The 19,302-nt window shown below is 44.2% G+C and overlaps 1 protein-coding gene across 1 annotated transcript in view; it reads left to right on the forward strand.

Moving 5' to 3' along the window:
- LOC311111150 (synaptotagmin-7-like) overlaps positions 1–19,302 on the forward strand; it is a gene marked incomplete at both ends in the record, with an annotated part of 166,828 nt that overhangs the window by 113,808 nt on the left and 33,718 nt on the right. The window contains one exon of the mRNA XM_084153838.1: positions 5,923–6,026. Coding sequence (XP_084009964.1) covers positions 5,923–6,026 — 104 coding nt within the window. The remainder of the gene's footprint in view (positions 1–5,922; positions 6,027–19,302) is intronic.

Consider the following 19,302-nt stretch of genomic DNA (forward strand, 5'->3'; position numbering starts at 1 on the left):
TTTGGTCATCTTTTTATCTATTCGTACAATCCTTAGATACTAGTAGACCAGTGGAGAGGATGGCAGCATATGGGGTTAATAGAGGGTTAAAACCCAGAGAGAGTGGGAGGAATTGTTATGGAGGCTATTCTTTCCGAAGAGTAGTTTTAATCGTTTCAATATAAAAAAAATATGTTTGTAGTTTTATGTAAACGCAAAAGCTCATGCAGTATGTGTGCAATAAAAATGTACTTTCAGTAGGGCAGTGATGAAATCAGACAGTAGGAGCTAGTGCTGTGTGTGCGTGTGTGTGTGCGTGTGTGTGTGCGTGCGTGCGTGCTTGCGTGTGTGCGTGTGCCTATGTGTATGCATGTATTTCTGTGTGTGTCTTAGTGATAGTTGCAGTGCTGTGAATGTCTGGCACTGGAATTAGCCACAGGAGGCTCTCTGTGTGACACCCAGCACAGCACTGCATGGGGAGAGTCAGTGAGAAGGGCCATCCATGTGGCCGTATTGTTTTTGCCAGAGATGTTTTTGTGTTGTTCTCTGTAATAAATTGCCTTACTGGGGCAGAACTCATTAGTCTTTAGTGATTCATAGTCTCCATGTGAATTATTTGTACTGTACAAATATTAGGGGAGCTGTCCCAATCCTTTTGAAAGCATCCCTACCTGCCGCACCCATCCCTGCCCAACAACCATACACACCACAGCTGTAATACAGCAGTCTGATTCAACCCCTTGTTTACACTACCACCACATTCTGTTAGGCTCGCTGCTATTTTCCACCCTCCTTCCTCAGCCCCATGCAGCCCAGCTGTATCCATCTATCTCTATCCCAGGCTCTTTTACAGCAGCACGGCTGGGCTGGAAGACATATAAAAGCTGCTGCTTTAATCATTACAGGAACTCACCGAGCTAATGACCAGGATGCAATTCTCTGCCCTATCAGAGCATCTAATGGATGTGCCTCTGGGAGATCAAGATGGGTTTCAATATTAGGATGGGCCAGCCCACAGTTGTAATTGCCCTATGCAGCAACCTTCCAGAGTGAGGAAGCTAGCTGCCACAGCTTATTTCTCCTCCTGGTTATTATGTATGCTGTACTTAACAGCTCCCCTGTGCCATGCCAGGTCATTAACTACTTATTGTGAAAATCATTTTAGTGTGTTATCTTTATAGTTATTGGTTATTATTGGTTATGCGAGAGAATGCAGAATGCTCCGGATTCTGTCGCAGTCCACACTGTCCAGATTCTGTCGCTGTCCACACTCTCCAGATTCTGTCGCTGTCCACACTGTCCAGATTCTGTCGCTGTCCACACTGTCCAGATTCTGTCGCTGTCCACACTGTCCAGATTCTGTCGCTGTCCACACTGTCCGGATTCTGTCTCAGTCCACACTGTCCAGATTCTGTCGCTGTCCACACTGTCCGGATTCTGTCGCTGTCCACACTGTCCGGATTCTGTCGCTGTCCACACTGTCCGGATTCTGTCGCAGTCCACACTGTCCGGATTCTGTCGCTGTCCACACTGTCCAGATTCTGTCGCTGTCCACACTCTCCGGATTCTGTCGCTGTCCACACTGTCCAGATTCTGTCGCTGTCCACACTGTCCGGATTCTGTCGCTGTCCACACTGTCCGGATTCTGTCGCTGTCCACACTCTCCGGATTCTGTCGCTGTCCACACTGTCCGGATTCTGTCGCTGTCCACACTGTCCGGATTCTGTCGCAGTCCACACTGTCTGGATTCTGTCGCAGTCCACACTGTCCGGATTCTGTCGCTGTCCACACTGTCCGGATTCTGTCGCAGTCCACACTGTCCGGATTCTGTCGCTGTCCACACTGTCCGGATTCTGTCGCTGTCCACTCTGTCCAGATTCTGTTGCTGTCCACACTGTCCGGATTCTGTCGCTGTCCACACTGTCCAGATTCTGTCGCAGTCCACACTATCCTGATTCTGTCGCTGTCCACAATATCCGGGTGAAGCCCATTCTGTTGCTGTCCACACTCTCCGGATTCTGTTGCTGTCCACGCTCTCCGGATTCTGTCGCTGTCCACACTCTCCGAATTCTGTCTCTGTCCACACTCTCCGGATTCTGTTAATGTCCACACTCTCCGGATTCTGTTGCTGTCCACACTGTCCGGACTCTGTCGCAGTCCACACTATCCGGATTCTGTCGCTGTCCACACTATCCGGGTGAATTCCGATTCTGTCGCTGTCCACACTGTCTGGATTCTGTCGCTGTCCACACTGTCCAGATTCTGTCGCTGTCCACACTGTCCAGATTCTGTCGCAGTCCACACTGTCTGGATTCTGTTGCTGTCCACACTCTCCGGATTCTGTTGCTGTCCACACTCTCCAAATTCTGTCGCAGTCCACACTCTCCGGATTCTGTCGCTGTCCACACTCTCCGAATTCTGTCGCTGTCCACACTGTCCGGATTCTGTCGCTGTCCACACTGTCCGGATTCTGTCGCAGTCCACACTGTCCAGATTATGTCGCAGTCCACACTGTCCGGATTCTGTCGCTGTCCACACTGTCCAGATTATGTCGCAGTCCACACTGTCCGGATTCTGTCGCTGTCCACACTGTCCAGATTCTGTCGCAGTCCACACTGTCCAGATTATGTCGCAGTCCACACTGTCCGGATTCTGTCGCTGTCCACACTCTCCAGATTCTGTCGCTGTCCACACTGTCCGGATTCTGTCGCTGTCCACACTGTCCAGATTCTGTCGCTGTCCACACTGTCCAGATTCTGTCGCTGTCCACACTGTCCGGATTCTGTCGCAGTCCACACTGTCCGGATTCTGTCGCTGTCCACACTGTCCGGATTCTGTCGCTGTCCACACTCTCCGGATTCTGTCGCTGTCCACACTCTCCGGATTCTGTTGCTGTCCACACTGTCTGGATTCTGTCGCTGTCCACACTCTCCGGATTCTGTCGCTGTCCACACTCTCCGGATTCTGTTGCTGTCGTCACTCTCCGGATTCTGTCGCTGTCCACACTGTCCGGATTCTGTCGCAGTCCACACTGTCCGGATTCTGTCGCTGTCCACACTGTCCAGATTCTGTCGCAGTCCACACTGTCCAGATTATGTCGCAGTCCACACTGTCCGGATTCTGTCGCTGTCCACACTCTCCAGATTCTGTCGCTGTCCACACTGTCCGGATTCTGTCGCTGTCCACACTGTCCAGATTCTGTCGCTGTCCACACTGTCCAGATTCTGTCGCTGTCCACACTGTCCGGATTCTGTCGCAGTCCACACTGTCCGGATTCTGTCGCTGTCCACACTGTCCGGATTCTGTCGCTGTCCACACTCTCCGGATTCTGTCGCTGTCCACACTCTCCGGATTCTGTTGCTGTCCACACTGTCTGGATTCTGTCGCTGTCCACACTCTCCGGATTCTGTCGCTGTCCACACTCTCCGGATTCTGTTGCTGTCGTCACTCTCCGGATTCTGTCGCTGTCCACACTGTCCGGATTCTGTCGCTGTCCACACTGTCCGGATTCTGTCGCAGTCCACACTGTCTGGATTCTGTCGCAGTCCACATTGTCCGGATTCTGTCGCTGTCCACACTGTCCGGATTCTGTCGCAGTCCACACTGTCCAGATTCTGTCGCAGTCCACACTGTCCGGATTCTGTCGCTGTCCACACTGTCCAGATTCTGTCGCTGTCCACACTGTTCAGATTCTGTCGCTGTCCACACTGTCCGGATTCTGTCGCAGTCCACACTGTCCGGATTCTGTCGCTGTCCACACTGTCCAGATTCTTTCGCTGTCCACACTGTCCGGATTCTGTCGCTGTCCACACTGTCCAGATTCTGTCGCTGTCCACACTGTCCAGATTCTGTCGCAGTCCACACTGTCCGGATTCTGTCGCTGTCCACACTGTCCAGATTCTGTTGCTGTCCACACTGTCCAGATTCTGTCGCAGTCCACACTGTCCAGATTCTGTCGCTGTCCACGCTGTTCGGGTGAAATCCAATTATTTCGCTGTCCGTTGTTTAACCTCCATTGGCTGTTTGGCGCTAATATATTGTTTTTTTATTCAGCCACTGGTAATAGTGGTCTTTGTTAATACATTTTCATACTTTAAACCAAACAGTGACATTCAGCCATTATGTAGCCTAACAGTGGATTAACAAACAGTTTTTGACCATTTCACTGAAACGTATACACTGTAGCCTAATCCACAGCACTGAAACGTATACACTGTAGCCTAATCCACAGCACTGAAACGTATACACTGTAGCCTAATCCACAGCACTGAAACGTATACACTGTAGCCTAATCCACAGCACTGAAACGTATACACTGTAGCCTAATCCACAGCACTGAAACGTATACACTGTAGCCTAATCCACAGCACTGAAACGTATACACTGTAGCCTAATCCACAGCAATGATGAAGGTAAGAGAAGAAGAAAAGATAAATGCCATCTATTTTTACACACATCTATAGGTGAACCACGTATAGCTGTAAAACATTACAGCAGCATACTGTATATGGTAGGCCTAAGGGTCATCCATTTCATCCCTTAAATCAATTCTGAAAAGATGAAAGAGCTCCATGAAACACCTGCCATTATGGCTACTTATCAGCAACATTATGACATGTTGAATTGCTGTCTGAGTGAGATGACCAGTAATGGATAGTTACAGTATCATTATCATTGCTCAGGTAGTGCTGAAAACATAATGTCAGCTGATTGCTTCCTTTGATAGATGTGTTCTACAAAGGCTACTCACTGTATTTCTTTTTCTCACAAAAGGTAGTATGAAAAGAAATTGAACAACATACTGAGCAAAATGAGAGCAAGAAAGAGTGGAGAAAGGTAGGAGGCCTCAAACATGGAAATAAAGGAAGAATGACAGGAAATGAAAGAAAGTGTAAGGGAAGAGGGTTATGTGGATGTTTTTACCAAGCTATTCTCTGCCCTGACCAACTTACAAGGCCTGGAGTTGTATAGAGAGGGATGGAGAGAGGGATGGAGAGAGGGATGGAGAGAGGGATGGAGCAGGGATGGAGAGAGGGATGGAGCGAGGAAGGGATAAGAAAGCAGAGGAATTGTGTAGGCAGAGGGACAGAGAAAGGGAGAATGTAACAGAAAGAATAGGAGGATGAGGTGGAATTGAAGTCCATTGTTTATGCACAATGTTGTTTGCCAACACATTTCTTTGCCTTTTGAATTGTCTTGGCAGAGGAGGTGGGCTAGATGAATAGCATTCAAGAGGCAGTGATATCATTATTTTTATCAGAAATGTGTGAGTGAAAGAGCTTTTATCTCTCAAGTTTGGTCTTGACTTCTTGAAAGATGAACAAAGGATAAGAGGAAGAGCTGCAGTACTGATCATGTACAATGAGACACCAAAGAGGAAGGAAGCTGCCGATTACAAGACTTGTAATTGAACCCTCTTAAAGACCATTGTTTTTATTTTCCTTCGTTTCACCGACTCTGTATTCATTCACCAGCTGTAGATACTAACACAGACGGGGAAAGTAGACATTATATTTTATGCCTGTACGCTTGCCCTCTTTTCCTGTCTCTTTCCCTTTTTCTCTTGATAGATTGCTCTGTCTGCAGGTTAGTGATGATGGAGTGGGAGAGAGCATATTAAAAAAGCACATTACAGGCCCACACTTCCCTCTCCTCCCATCATGATATGCCTCATTTGTGTATTTTTCCTGCATTTGTTTATTAGATTTTACCAACATATTGCCAAAGGGATATGTAGAGATATTCTTACAACAACATTTGCTCTTGGCCTTGCCCTTCCTCTCTCTCTCTCTCTCTCTCTCTCTCTCTCTCTCTCTCTCTCTCTCTCTCTCTCTCTCTCTCTCTCTCTCTCTCTCTCTTCCTCTCCCTCTCTGTCCCCCTCTCTCTCTCCCCCCTCTCTCTCTCCTCCATCTCTCTCTCTCTCCCCCCTCTGTCTCTCTGCAGGGTCTCTATCTACCATTGTGTTCCTGGTATCTCTGGGGCTGACGGTGTGTGCCGTGTGGCTCGTAGCTCTGTGTGGAGTCTGCACCTGGTGTCAACGCAAACTGGTGAGTGGACCACTAACATTTACCTATGACATTATATCCTATTGCTTGGTTTTAGATCACATTGTCCTTCCCAGAACAACACAGTACAGCAGGCTTCCATCCACTCTTCCATGACTCTTATTTATTTGTACAACTTTTATTCTACTAGGTTGGTCAGTTCTCATCGGCAATGATGACCTGGCCGAGAGGTCATTATACACATGTTCAGGTCATTATACACACCCCAACATTGACCCACAATATTCCCCCGAGCTAGTAGGGATTTATCCTGAGTTAGCTGCCTGGTAAGGTTAGCTGCCTGGTAAGGTTAGCTGCCTGGTAGGGTTGATGATTGAACCCCAGAACTGTATACACACACTTTTACCCACATTTGCACAGACATGCCCCACATCCTCATAATAGAACTGCAGGATAGTGTGAGAGAGAGGTGTTAGGCTGTAGGTGTTACATATTGCACGAGAGGAAGACTGTGAGAGACAGAGACATGTGAGAGACCGAGACATGCAAAGACATGCTTTGAGATTCTGTCTGTAATGAAACGCGCTATAAAAGTTTAATCAATTCTCTCCATCCTTCGCTCTCCATATCTCTCTCTCACTATCTCACTTTCTCTCCATCTCTCTCTCTCTCTCTCTCTCTCTCTCTCTCTCTCTCTGTCTCTCTCTCGCCATGACAATGCACTGTGTCCATGCCCCTCTCGTACCCTATGCCATTAAAATGGTACAGTTGGACACCCAGGTAATTATCTGTGATTAATAATTAGCTATTTGCTGCCTGTTCCCGCCATTTGGCTATTAGAGGAAAGCAGAAAAATGGTTCATGGATCAGACATTCAGAATGAAAAGATACTCTCTTTGATTAAACTGTTTTTAATGTGCAATCCTTTCACCATTCTGTATAATTGAGTATATCATATTTTATTAAGTAAAGGATGATTTCCCCCTCCTCGCATTCTTTAATTCTCTCACCTCCCTCACCCTTACATCTGGTCTCAGTGTATGGCAACAAATATGTGTGCATATACTGTAAGCTACATTCAGTACATTAACCTAAGCAAAACAGTAATACACACATTCAAGGACACTAAAATGCAGGCACTGAGGATAGAACATGAGCACATTGAATTTTGTATCTAACAGTTTGTCAATGGCAGAATCACACTTTTGAGTTCATATTTCAGTGTCTTGCCACCTTTAGTTTATATGCTGGACCGCACAACTCCAAATTATTATCTTCTGCCATAACAAACTCCTTGGATGAAAGTTTCAGTGCTTTCCGGTTGTGTTAGATTTTCTTGAGTTTCCTTCTGATTCCATAACCTTGTGTGAGGCTCTTGGTAGTGTGCATGGGGAATGGTATGGGGAGATGTTGTGTGGCCATGATGGTGAACATGAACAGAATTCTCCATTAGGTTATGTAAACATGGCTTTGTGCCCTGAGCAATGCGTGTGCCTGCTTGTCGCCGTCTCCCGGTCCCATGCTAATGATTCATATGCTAATGTAAACATCACTCTGAGCTATTGGCTGCTGCCTGAGCAACTGTGATTCTGCCCATACGTTTGATCTGCTCTGGAAATACTTTCCCCTGCTTCTGCTCCCTCCCTCTCTCCATCGTTCTCGTTCTCCTTCTCTGTCTGTCCCTCTTTCTCTCTTGGCCTTTCTCCCTCTCCTTCTCTGTCTGTCCCTCTCTCTCTCTCTTGGCCTTTCTCTCTGTCTCTTTCTATTTCTCTCTCTGCCTTTCTCCCTCTCTTGGCCTTTTCACCCAGTCTCTCTCTCTCTTTCTCTCCCTCTTTCTCTCTCTCTCTCTCGCTCTCTCTCTGTCTAGGAGCATTTGTAGAGTGAGCATAGCACATAGGTGGATAAAACATGCAGAGGACTGAATTCAGCTGAGTGATAAAACGGTTATAAAGTGAGATGGAGATTGAATAAGCATGCATGTAAATAAGCTGTAATATTAGTAATTGGTATTATGCACATTTGTGTTGCTGCACATTTATGTTACATTACCAGTCTGTCATACCCTGTGTACAGTGAGGACTTTCAGTCTGGTCTTCAAAGATGAATCATATCATACCCTGTCAAATACACAGACACACACACAGTAAAGCTACTCAACCTTCACCGTCCATTTCCCTTGTCCTCGATCTTTCTATTGCTCTATTTACCCTCACACTTTTTATGTCTGTCTTTGCATATACTATATGTCTCCCTCTTTACCAGTGTTTCGTAAGCAAATTCAGAGTCCACAGACGCTGAGAGACACAATAGTCCGGCGTCCCATTGTGACATAGCTACGTGGCTCTGAGTCCACAGTCCACGGGGGAAGCACAGCCCGACTGCACACCTCCCCAAATTCCCAACCAACGCGGCTCCGCGTACATGTCCTTTATTAATTTGAATGTGGTGACAGTTGGAGAAATTGCTTGTATGAAAACCAACGGTCCAATATTCTAGAACGGACGCGTACCCGTTTGGACTCTGATAAGCGCTTTATGCGTTTGTCACCTTTTCCACTTTATCGCTATGTCCTTGTCAGTATGTCTCTCTCCTCTTTGTTTCTCTATTTATACCTCCACTGTTTCCCCTTCCTCGTCCTTGCTTGTCTCTGTGTTATCTTCCGCATCATCTTCCTTCTCTCTCTCTCTATGCTGTCCTTTTTCTCTCACTGTCTGTCTCTGTTTACACATAGCATGGTCATTCCACGAGAAGAGTGCCTTTTGCATATCTTTGATAGTATTTTAAGTAGAAATTGTGCACCAATATTGAATATTAAAAGCTGGTTATATTAAATGATGTAGAATTCAATAATATATATATATATATATATATATATATATATATATATATATATATATATATTCTTTTATATGAATAAAGGCTTGCTAAAGTGCCAAAATTCATCATTTTGACATGTCCCTCCGTCAACCCTGTGTCACATTTAGGAAGATTTTAACCCACTTAATCCTAACATTTCTCAAAGTTTCACGGTAATTGTAAAGCCCTAGTTATTTTGTTGCTTTGACAGTCATTTTTGAAGATTATGATTTATTTCATGTGATTAGTGATTCATTTACGTCTGTCCCTCTTTTTAAGGTCAACCCTGTTACGTGAACTGAACTCTCGTTTTAATATGGTCAAACTATTCCTCTTTTAAATATTGTTTTCAAAAGAAACATCTAAAAGTAAAATCATACAGTAAAAGCAGGTGAGCTGGTTCTACTCTTTTTGGTAATTTTCTGGTGTTTTGTGGTGGAAAACTGAGCGGGTCGAGCATAACACGTCAACCCTGTTACACATAGATAGACAGACTAGAAATGATTTTAACTATTTCATTATTTTGTCAAGCTTGCATTCAACTCCCTGTTCCTCACAACAAACTTCCATGCCCCCTGTCACAAGGGGACTTATGGCTGATTTAAGAAGAAATCGTCAACCCTGTTACTTTATTTGGCACTTAATAGGCACTTACTATAGTAATTATTTTATTTAACCTCTTGAGATGGGAAAACTTGTTTTTCATGAAGTTGAACATGTTCTCTTTATGACAGAATGTTAAAATGAGGTGAAATCAGATGTTGTTGTTTTTTACCAAGTTACACTTCTCAAATGGCACAGAATTGGTTGAACGACCCATCACATTTCCTTAAACTCATAGGACATGAATGATTGTATAGAAATCTACCTTGCATGCAAACATTTGCATAAAACGGGCAACTTACAGTAGTGACATCACCTCTGTGTGAAGATAAAACCCCTAATCAGTTACCTGACCTGGGAGCTGTGTCACTTTGTGACGCTGTTGATGGCAAAAAAAAATAAGAGTAAATACATTGGACAGCTACAGAATTGTGTTTATGAGGAAGTACACAGAGGTAGACACAATGAGATAAATACAGTGATATTTAGCCCACGGTAGTTGATAGATGCAGACCTGTGTAGAGATGCTGTATATCAGCCCAGCATATGGGTGAGGGAAGATGAAGACGTCAGAAACAGGTCTCATGGGTCGATTATGGCAGGAAGGAGGAGGGATGGAGGAGGGGATGGAGGGAGGGAGGGAGGGAGCAGGGAAGGGGAAGGAGGATAGAAGGAGAGGGAGGGAGGGAGGGAGGGAGGGAGGAGGATAGAAGGAGAGGGAGGAAGCAGGAGGGAGGGAGGGAGGGAGGGAGGGAGGGAGGGAGGGAGGGAGGGGAGGAGAAGGGAGGGATGAGTGGTGTTGGCGGCCGTTGTGTGTGTTGGGCTGTGACAGACATAATGAGGGCTGAGGACAGACACTTCACAGGGCTGCAGCATTACACTGCTCCTAGTGGGGAGACATTCATGATGTCTCGCCAATGCACTCCACCTCTTCTCCCCAACCCTCTTCTCCATTCTCTCCCCCTCCCCTCTTCCCCCTCCAATTCACCATCCTCTCCTCTCCACATCCTCTCCTCCATTCTCTCCCCCTTCCCTCTCCCCCATCCTCTGATGTTCTGTCTCTCCTCTCTCCATCTCACTTGATTCTGTTTCAACCCCCCTGGTCCTGTCACTCTCTCTCTCTCTCTCTCTCTCTCTGTCTCTCTCTCTCTCTCTCTCTCTCTCTCTCTCTCTCTCTCTCTCTCTCTCGCTCTCGCTCTCGCTCTCTCTCTCTCTCGCTCTCTCTCTCTGTGTTGCCTACCCTTCCCACTCAATCATACATTGCCTTTCTCGCCTTCCTTCTTTCCCCTTCTCTCCCCTCTCTCTCTCTCTCTCTGTTCCTCCCACTCCCTGTCTTCAGTGTTGCATCTTCTCTCTCCCTCCCCTACTCTCTAGCCTCCTGAAGATTTGATGATAGTGTTAAATGATAGATGAGCTGCACTTGATAGCATATTCTTGAATGTTTGAAATCTAGCCTTTTCTGAGTCCCTAAAACCACTGTGTGAGTGAATGACTGTGTGTGGGGTGGATGGGTGGGCGGTGGGGTTTGGTCCTTCCCAGAGATCTGCCCTCTATTATGACAAACAGGCCATGTAATTTGCGACAGAGAAAATAATAATGTTTAATTTACAGTATACCTCGTAGGCACGCCGGACTAATCTAGGTTTCCTGTATGAATGCGACAGTAAGTCTATAGTAAAACCCTTTCCAGCACCAAACTGCCTTACGAAAACCTTTCTTTATAGGGTTATGGTTTCCTCTACTACATGTGATGTATATATTTGGAAAGGAACCGAAGTGAAAGGAAAATCCATCATTATTTGATTTTACAAGGATCACATTGTATATATTAGGTTTGGTGAGTAACACCTATTAAATCAAGTTGGTTTAGAAACTCAGCTTGAGTATTACTTTGATATGAAACTATGACATTTTGAGTCAAACCATATCAAATGTATGATCAGAAACACAAGTCATTATAAGATTCTGTATATTAGGCTCAATACCCATCACTCATAGTGCAGGGTTGATGTGTCCACTCACTGTGCTCTTACACATTTCAAATGGACTAGCTTTAGCTGTTTTCCAGTCTGTTTGAAGGGTGGAATACTCTCTTTATTCATTTAAAAGATGATGAGCATTGAAATGAAAAACAAGGGTCTGTAGCTGTACTTTGTGACAGTGTGTGTTTAGTGTTTACTCAGTGTTTGGCTTCAGTGTACAAATTGTCATACACCGTGCATTCATTTGATACACCAGGCCAGGCCAATCATATAGCTGCAGTCCTGAGTTCCAAGGTTTATCATATAGTTGAAGTCATCAGGTTTATCTCAAAATGTTTCATTATAATTCCACTGACTGTTATGAATTGTGGAAACAGCATCTATTTCAACACCTATGTTTTATGTATGTTTGGGCGTGTACTGTTTCTGAGTGTGTAGTGTTATATGTGCGTTGGGTGTGTTGGATGTGTGTGGACGTGTCTAATCCCCACTGTGTCTGACGCTTGATGCTCCCATCTGTTCATTCTATATGGTTAACATATGGATTATTGCTGTGGAGAGGGTTTGGAGTCACATTTAGATCCTGAGAGCTGGCTGTATGTAGCAACGGTCATCAAAATTGTTAAAAGATTTTTTAAACAATTCTATAAAATGCAACAGTTGGACAATAGATGAAGATACTCCAAACTTTTTGAATGTTTAAAATCCATCAGATATTAACTGAATTATAGCACATAAAACATTTGACTGGCACAGACAAATAATGAATGGTTTTTCTTAGAATGCACTCATATATACATTTTCTAAAGGTATCATCTATTTTTTATATATATTGTGTTAAAATGAAGAAAATGATATGTGCGTCATTTGCACAAATAACACAACGGGGTGGAACAGAGAGCTGCAACCACCAAACACGTGCCCTGTCTAGGCCTACCTGAACTCACCTGTGCTGTCTAGACTGCCTCATTAATACCTGTTGTTGTCACGTTCTGTTGCATAATTCAACAAGTATGTCAATAGCAGGATACCCTCGGATTAAAAATCAACACGTTTGGCTCTAGATTACACCTATCTATACATACTTTACATTGTTTGCAAAATCAGACATAAAAGTTATTCCCCTACCTAAGAATAGTAAAGCCCCCTTAACTGGCTCAAATAGCTGACCAATCAGCCTGTTACCAACCCTTAGTAAACTTTTAGAAACAATGGTGTTTGACCAGATACAATGCTATTTTACAGTAAACAAATTGACAACAGACTTTCAGTACGCTTATAGGGAAGGACATTCAACAAGCACAGCACTTACACAAATGACTGATGACTGGCTGAGAGAAATTGATGATAAAAATATTGTGGGGGCTGTTTTGTTAGACTTCAGTGCGGCTTTTGACATTATCGATCATAGTCTGTTGCTGGAAAAACGTATGTGTTATGGCTTTACACCCCCTGCCATATTGTTGATAAAGAGTTACCTGTCTAACAGAACACAGAGGGTGTTCTTTAATGGAAGCCTCCCCAACATAATCCAGGTAGAATCAGGAATTCCCCAGGGCAGCTGTCTAGGCCCCTTACTTTTTTAAATCTTTACTTTTTTTTTTTTTTTTTTTTTCCACCTTTATTTAACCAGGTAAGCCAGTTGAGAACAGGTTCTCATTTACAACTGCGACCTGGCCAAGATAAAGCAAAGTAGTGCAATAAAAACAACACAGAGTTACATATGGGGTAAAAAACATAAAGTCAGAAATACAACAGAAAATATATATACAGTGTGTGCAAATGTAGCAAGTTATGGAGGTAAGGCAATAAATAGGCTATAGTGCAGAATAATTACAATAGTATTAACACTGGAATGCTAGATGTGCAAGAGATTATGTGCAAATAGAGATACTGGGGTGCAAAAGAGCAAAATAAATAACAATATAGGGATGAGGTAGTTGGGTGGGCTAATTTCGGATGGGCTGTGTACAGGTGCAGTGATCGGTAAGGTGCTCTGACAACTGATGCTTAAAGTTATTGAGGGAGATAAGAGTCTCCAGCTTCAGAGATTTTTGCAATTCGTTCCAGTCATTGGCAGCAGAGAACTGGAAGGAATGGCGGCCAAAGGAGGTGTTGGCTTTGGGAATGACCAGTGAGATATACCTGCTGGAGCGCAGACTACGGGTGGGTGCTGCTATGGTGACCAATGAGCTAAGATAAGGCGGGGATTTGCCTAGCAGTGATTTATAGATGGCCTGGAGCCAGTGGGTTTGACGACAAACATGTAGTGAGGACCAGCCAACAAGAGCGTACAGGTCACAGTGGTGGGTAGTGTATGGGGCTTTGGAGACAAAACGGATGGCACTGTGATAGACTACATCCAATTTGCTGAGTAGAGTGTTGGAGGCTATTTTGTAAATTACATCGCCGAAGTCAAGGATCGGTAGGATAGTCAGTTTTACGAGGGCATGTTTGGCAGCATGAGTGAAGGAGGCTTTATTGCGAAATAGGAAGCCGATTCTAGATTTAACTTTGGATTGGAGATTCTTTATGTGAGTCTGGAAGTTGAGTTTACAGTCTAACCAGACACCTAGGTATTTGTAGTTGTCCACATACTCTAGGTCAGACCCGTCGAGAGTGGTGATTCTAGTCGGGTGGGCGGGTGCCAGCAGCGTTCGATTGAAAAGCATGCATTTAGTTTTACTAGTGTTTAAGAGCAGTTGGAGGCTACTGAAGGATTGTTGTATGGCATTGAAGCTCGTTTGGAGGTTTGTTATCACAGTGTCCAATGAAGGGCCAGATGTATACAAAATGGTGTCGTCTGCGTAGAGGTGGATCTGAGAGTCACCAGCAGCAAGCCAGTGAGTAAAGCCAGTGTGTCTATGTATGCGGATGACTCAACACTATACACGTCAGCTACCACAGCGACTGAAATGACAGCAACACTTAACAAAGAGCTGCAGTTAGTTTCAGAATGGGTGGCAAGGAATAAGTTAGTCCTAAATATTTCAAAAACTAAAAGCATTGTATTTGGGACAAATCATTCACTAAACCCTTAACCGCAACTAAATCTTGTAATGAATAATGTGGAAATTGAGCAAGTTGAGGAGACTAAACTGCTTGGAGTAACCCTGGATTGTAAACTGTCATGGTCAAAACATATTGATACAGTAGCTAGGATAGGGAGAAGTCTGTCTATAATAAAGCGCTGGTCTGCATTCTTAACAGCACTATCAACAAGGCAGGTCGTACAGGCCCTAGTTTTGTCGCACCTAGACTACTGTTCAGTCGTGTGGCCAGGTGCCACAAAGAGGGACTTAGGAAAATTGCAGTTGGCTCAGAACATGGCAGCACGGCTGGCCCTTGGATGTATACAGAGAGCTAACATCTCTCCTGGTTCAAAGTAGAGGAGAGATTGACTTCATCACTACTTGTATTTGTGAGAGGTATTGACATGTTGAATGCACCGAGCTGTCTGTTTGAACTACTGGCACACAACTCGGACACAAGACATGCCACCAGTGGTCTCTTCACAGTCCCCAAGTCCAGAACAGACTATGGTAGGAGTACAGTACTACACTACCGGTCAAAAGTTTTAGAACACCTACTCATTCAAGGGTTTTTCTTTATTTTTACTATTTTCTACATTGTAGAGTAATAGTGAAGACATCAGAACTATGAAATAGCATATATGGAATCATGTAGTAACCAAAGAAGTGTTAAACAAATCAAAATATATTTTATATTTGAGATTCTTCAAATAGCCACCCTTTGCCTTGATGACAGCTTTGCACACTCTTGGCATTCTCTCAACCACCTTCATGAGGTAGTCACATGGAATGCATTTCAATTAACAGGTGTGCCTTCTTAAAAGTTAATTTGTGGAATTTCTTTCCTTCTTAATGCGGTTGAGCCAATCAGTTGTGTTGTGACAAGGTAGGGGGGTATACAGAAGATAGCCCTATTTGGTAAAAGGCGAAGTCCATATTATGGCAAGAACAGCTCAAATAAGCAAAGAGAAACAACAGTCCATCATTACTTTAAGACATGAAGGTCAGTCAATACCGAAAATGTCAAGAACTTTGAACGTTTCTTCAAGTGCAGTCGCAAAAACTTTCAAGCGCTATGATGAAACTGGCTCTCATGAGGACCGCCACAGGAATGGGAGACCCAGAGTTACCTCTGCTGCAGAGGATACGTTCATTAGAGTTACCAGCCTCAGAAATTGCATCCCAAATAAATGCTTCACAGAGTTCAAGTAACAGACACATCTCAACATCAACTGTTCAGAGGAGACTGTGTGAATCAGGCCTTGATGGTCGAATTGCTGCAAAGAAACCACTACTAAAGGACACCAATAAGAAGAAGAGACTTGCTTGGGCCAAGAAACACGAGCAATGGACATTAGACCGGTAAAATTTGTCCTTTGGTCTGGAGTCTAAATTTGAGATTTTTGGTTCCAACCGCCGTGTCTTTGTGAGACGCGGTGTGGTTGAACGGATGATCTCTGCATGTATATTTCCCACCGTAAAGCATGGAGGAGGAGGTGTTATGGTGTGGGTGTGCTTTGCTGGTGACACTGTCTGTGATTTATTTAGAATTCAAGGCACATTTAACCAGCATGGCTACCACAGCATTCTGCAGCGATACGCCATCCCATCTGGTTTGGGCTTAGTGGGACTATAATTTGTTTTTCAACAGGACAATGACCCAACACACCTCCAGGCTGTGTAAGGGCTATTTTACCAAGAAGGAGAGTGATGGAGTGCTGCATTAGATGACCTGGCCTCCACAATCCCCTGACCTCAACCCAATTGAGATGGTTTGGGATGAGTCGGACGGCAGAGTGAAGGAAAAGCAGCCAACAAGTGCTCAGAATATGTGGGAACTCCTTCAAGACAGTTGGAAAAGCATTCCAGGTGAAGCTGGTTGAGAGAAAGTCAAGAGTGTGCAAAGCTGTCATCAAGGCAAAGGGTAGCTATTTGAAGAATCTCAAATATAAAATATATTTTGATTTGTTTAACACTTCTTTGGTTACTACATGATTCCATATCTGTTATTTCATAGTTTTGATGTCTTCACTATTATTCTACAATGTAGAAAATAGTAAAAATAAAGAAAACCCCTTGAATGAGTAGGTGTTCTAAAACATTTGACTGGTAGTGTACATAGAGCCATGACTACATCATGTAACTCATGCCAGCAGTAAAATTTGATTTAAAAAACAAATAGAAAATACACCTTATGGAACAGCGGGGACTGTGAAGCAACACAAACATAGACACATGCATACAAACACACAATAACATACGCATTATACACACATGTACACATGGATTTTGTGTTATAGATATGTAGCAGTAATCTAATCAAATCAAATCAAATTGTATTTGTCACATACATGTGTTTAGCAGATGTTATTGCGGGTGTTGCGAAATGCTTGTGCTTCTAGCTCCAACAGTGCAGTAATATCTAACAAGTAATATCTAACAATTTCACAACATATACCCAATACACACAAATCTAAGTAAGGAATGGAATTTAAGAATATATACATATATGGACAAGCAATGACAGAGTGGCATGGACTAAGATACAGTAGAATATTATAGAATACAGTATATACATATGAGATGAGTAGCGCAAGATATGTAAACATTATTAAGTGACTAGCAGCCTCTAATGTTCTAGTGATGGCTATTTAACAGTCTGATGGCCTTGAGATAGAGGCTGTTTTTCATTCTCTCGGTCCCAGCTTTGATGCACCTGTACTGACCTCGCCTTCTGGATGATAGCGGGGTGAACAGGCAGTGGCTCGGGTGGTTGATGTCCTTGATGATCTTTTTATACCTTCCTGCGACATCGGGTGCTGTAGGTGTCCTGGAAGGCGGGTAGTTTGCCCTCGGTAATGCGTTCGGCAGACCGCACCACCCTCTGGAGAGCCCTGTGGTTGCGGGCAGTGCAGTTGCCGTACCAGGCGGTGATACAGCCCGACAGGATGCTCTCAATTGTGCATCGGTAAAAGTTTGTGAGGGTTTTAGGTGCCAATCCAAATTTCTTCAGCCTCCTGAGGTTGAAGAGGCGCTGTTGCACCTTCTTCACCACACTGTCTGCGTGGGTGGACCATTCCAGTTTGTCAGTGATGTGTACGCCAAGGAACTTGAAGCTTTCCACCTTCTCCACTGCAGTCCCGTCGATGTGGATAGGGGGGTGCACCCTCTGCTGTTTCCTGAAGTCCACGATCATCTCCTTTGTTTTGTTGATGTTGAGTGAGAGGCTGTTTTCCTGGCACCACACTCCCAGAGCCCTCACCTCCTCCCTGTAGGCTGTCTCATCATTGTTTGTAATCAAGCCTACTACTGTTGTGTCGTTTGCAAACTTGATGATTGAGTTGGAGGCGTGCTTGGCCACGCAGTTATGGGTGAACAGGGAGTACAGGAGGGGGCTGAGCACGCACCCTTGTGGGGCCCCAGTGTTGAGGATCAGCGAAGTGGAGATGTTGTTTCTTACCTTCACCACCTGGGGGCGGCCCGTCAGGAAGTCCAGGACCCAGTTGCACAGGGCGGGGTTCAGACCCAGGGCCACAAGCTTAATGATGAGCTTGGAGGGTACTATGGTGTTGAATGCTGAGCTATTGTCAATGAACAGCATTCTTACATAGGTATTCCTCTTGTCCAGATGGGATATGGCAGTGTGCAGTGTGATGGCGATTGCATCGTCTGTGAATCTATTGGGGCGGTAAGCCTAGGGTGACAGGTAAGGTAGAGATGATATGATCCTTGACTTGTCTCTCAAAGCACTTCATGATGACAGAGGTGAGTGCTACGGGGCGATAGTCATTTAGTTCAGTTACCTTTGCTTTCTTGGGTACAGGAACAATGGTGGCCATCTTGAAGCATATGGGGACAGCAGACTGGGAAAGGGAGAGATTGAATATGTCCGTAAACACACCAGCCAGCTGGTCTGCGCATGCTCTGGGTGGAGTAGAGGCCTGAGGGCACACACTTAATATGTTGTGAAATCTGGTATGAATGTATTCTAATGTTTTTAAAATGTATAACTGCCTTAATTTTGGATCCCCATTTTTTGTGGAATGGAAAAAAGTTATAATTTAATACAGTTGAAATGTATGGGGATCCATAATAAATAAAAATACAAATACAAAATAATATCACAATAGTCAGTGTTCAAATTCAGAAGTTCCTTTTATTTAATTTGTAAACATTTCAACTGTATTAAATTATAACTTTTTTCCATTCCACAAAAAATGTACACACATCAAAATAAAGGTATCTTTCTTCTCTTTCTTGTGATGTAAGTGTCTAGATGATGCGTTAAATCCCTGACTAAGCTTTAGCGTTCTTATAGATGCAACGGAAAGACTATGTATTCTATTGAGCCCATTTCAGCCATTACTGTGGTGTGTTTGACAGGTCATTACAAACATTTCCGCGGTCATAACGTTAACGGGAAAAAACGACAGGCACAAGGAAGAGTATGAAAGAGTCACAGGAGTAAAATGAAAGCAATCAATCCAGCGAAATTTAAGTGACAAGTGGATTTTGCACCCCTCAAAGACAGGAAATGGCTGAAAAAGACAGATCCTCAGGTGGGCGGGGCATGCACGTTGCTGCTGTATGTGCTGGCTCGCATCCAAAGTGTTGCTCTTCTGTCTCTGCCTGGAATCATTTAGCATATTCTTGACACCTGATGGCATTCTAAAGGCTCTGTAATGAAGGCTCCACTGGTAAAGTGTTTTCAGATGTAAACAGCAATCAAGACATCGCACAGAGCGACACAAGGCAATGGACAAGAAGGAAATTATTTTTCTCTCTCTCTCTCTCTCTCTCTCTCTCTCTCTCTCTCTCTCTCTCTCTCTCTCTCGCTCTCTCCAG

The sequence above is a fragment of the Coregonus lavaretus genome (genome assembly GCF_964263955.1).
Source record: "Coregonus lavaretus genome assembly, chromosome: 37".
In the NCBI taxonomy this organism is placed as follows: Eukaryota; Metazoa; Chordata; class Actinopteri; order Salmoniformes; family Salmonidae; genus Coregonus; species Coregonus lavaretus.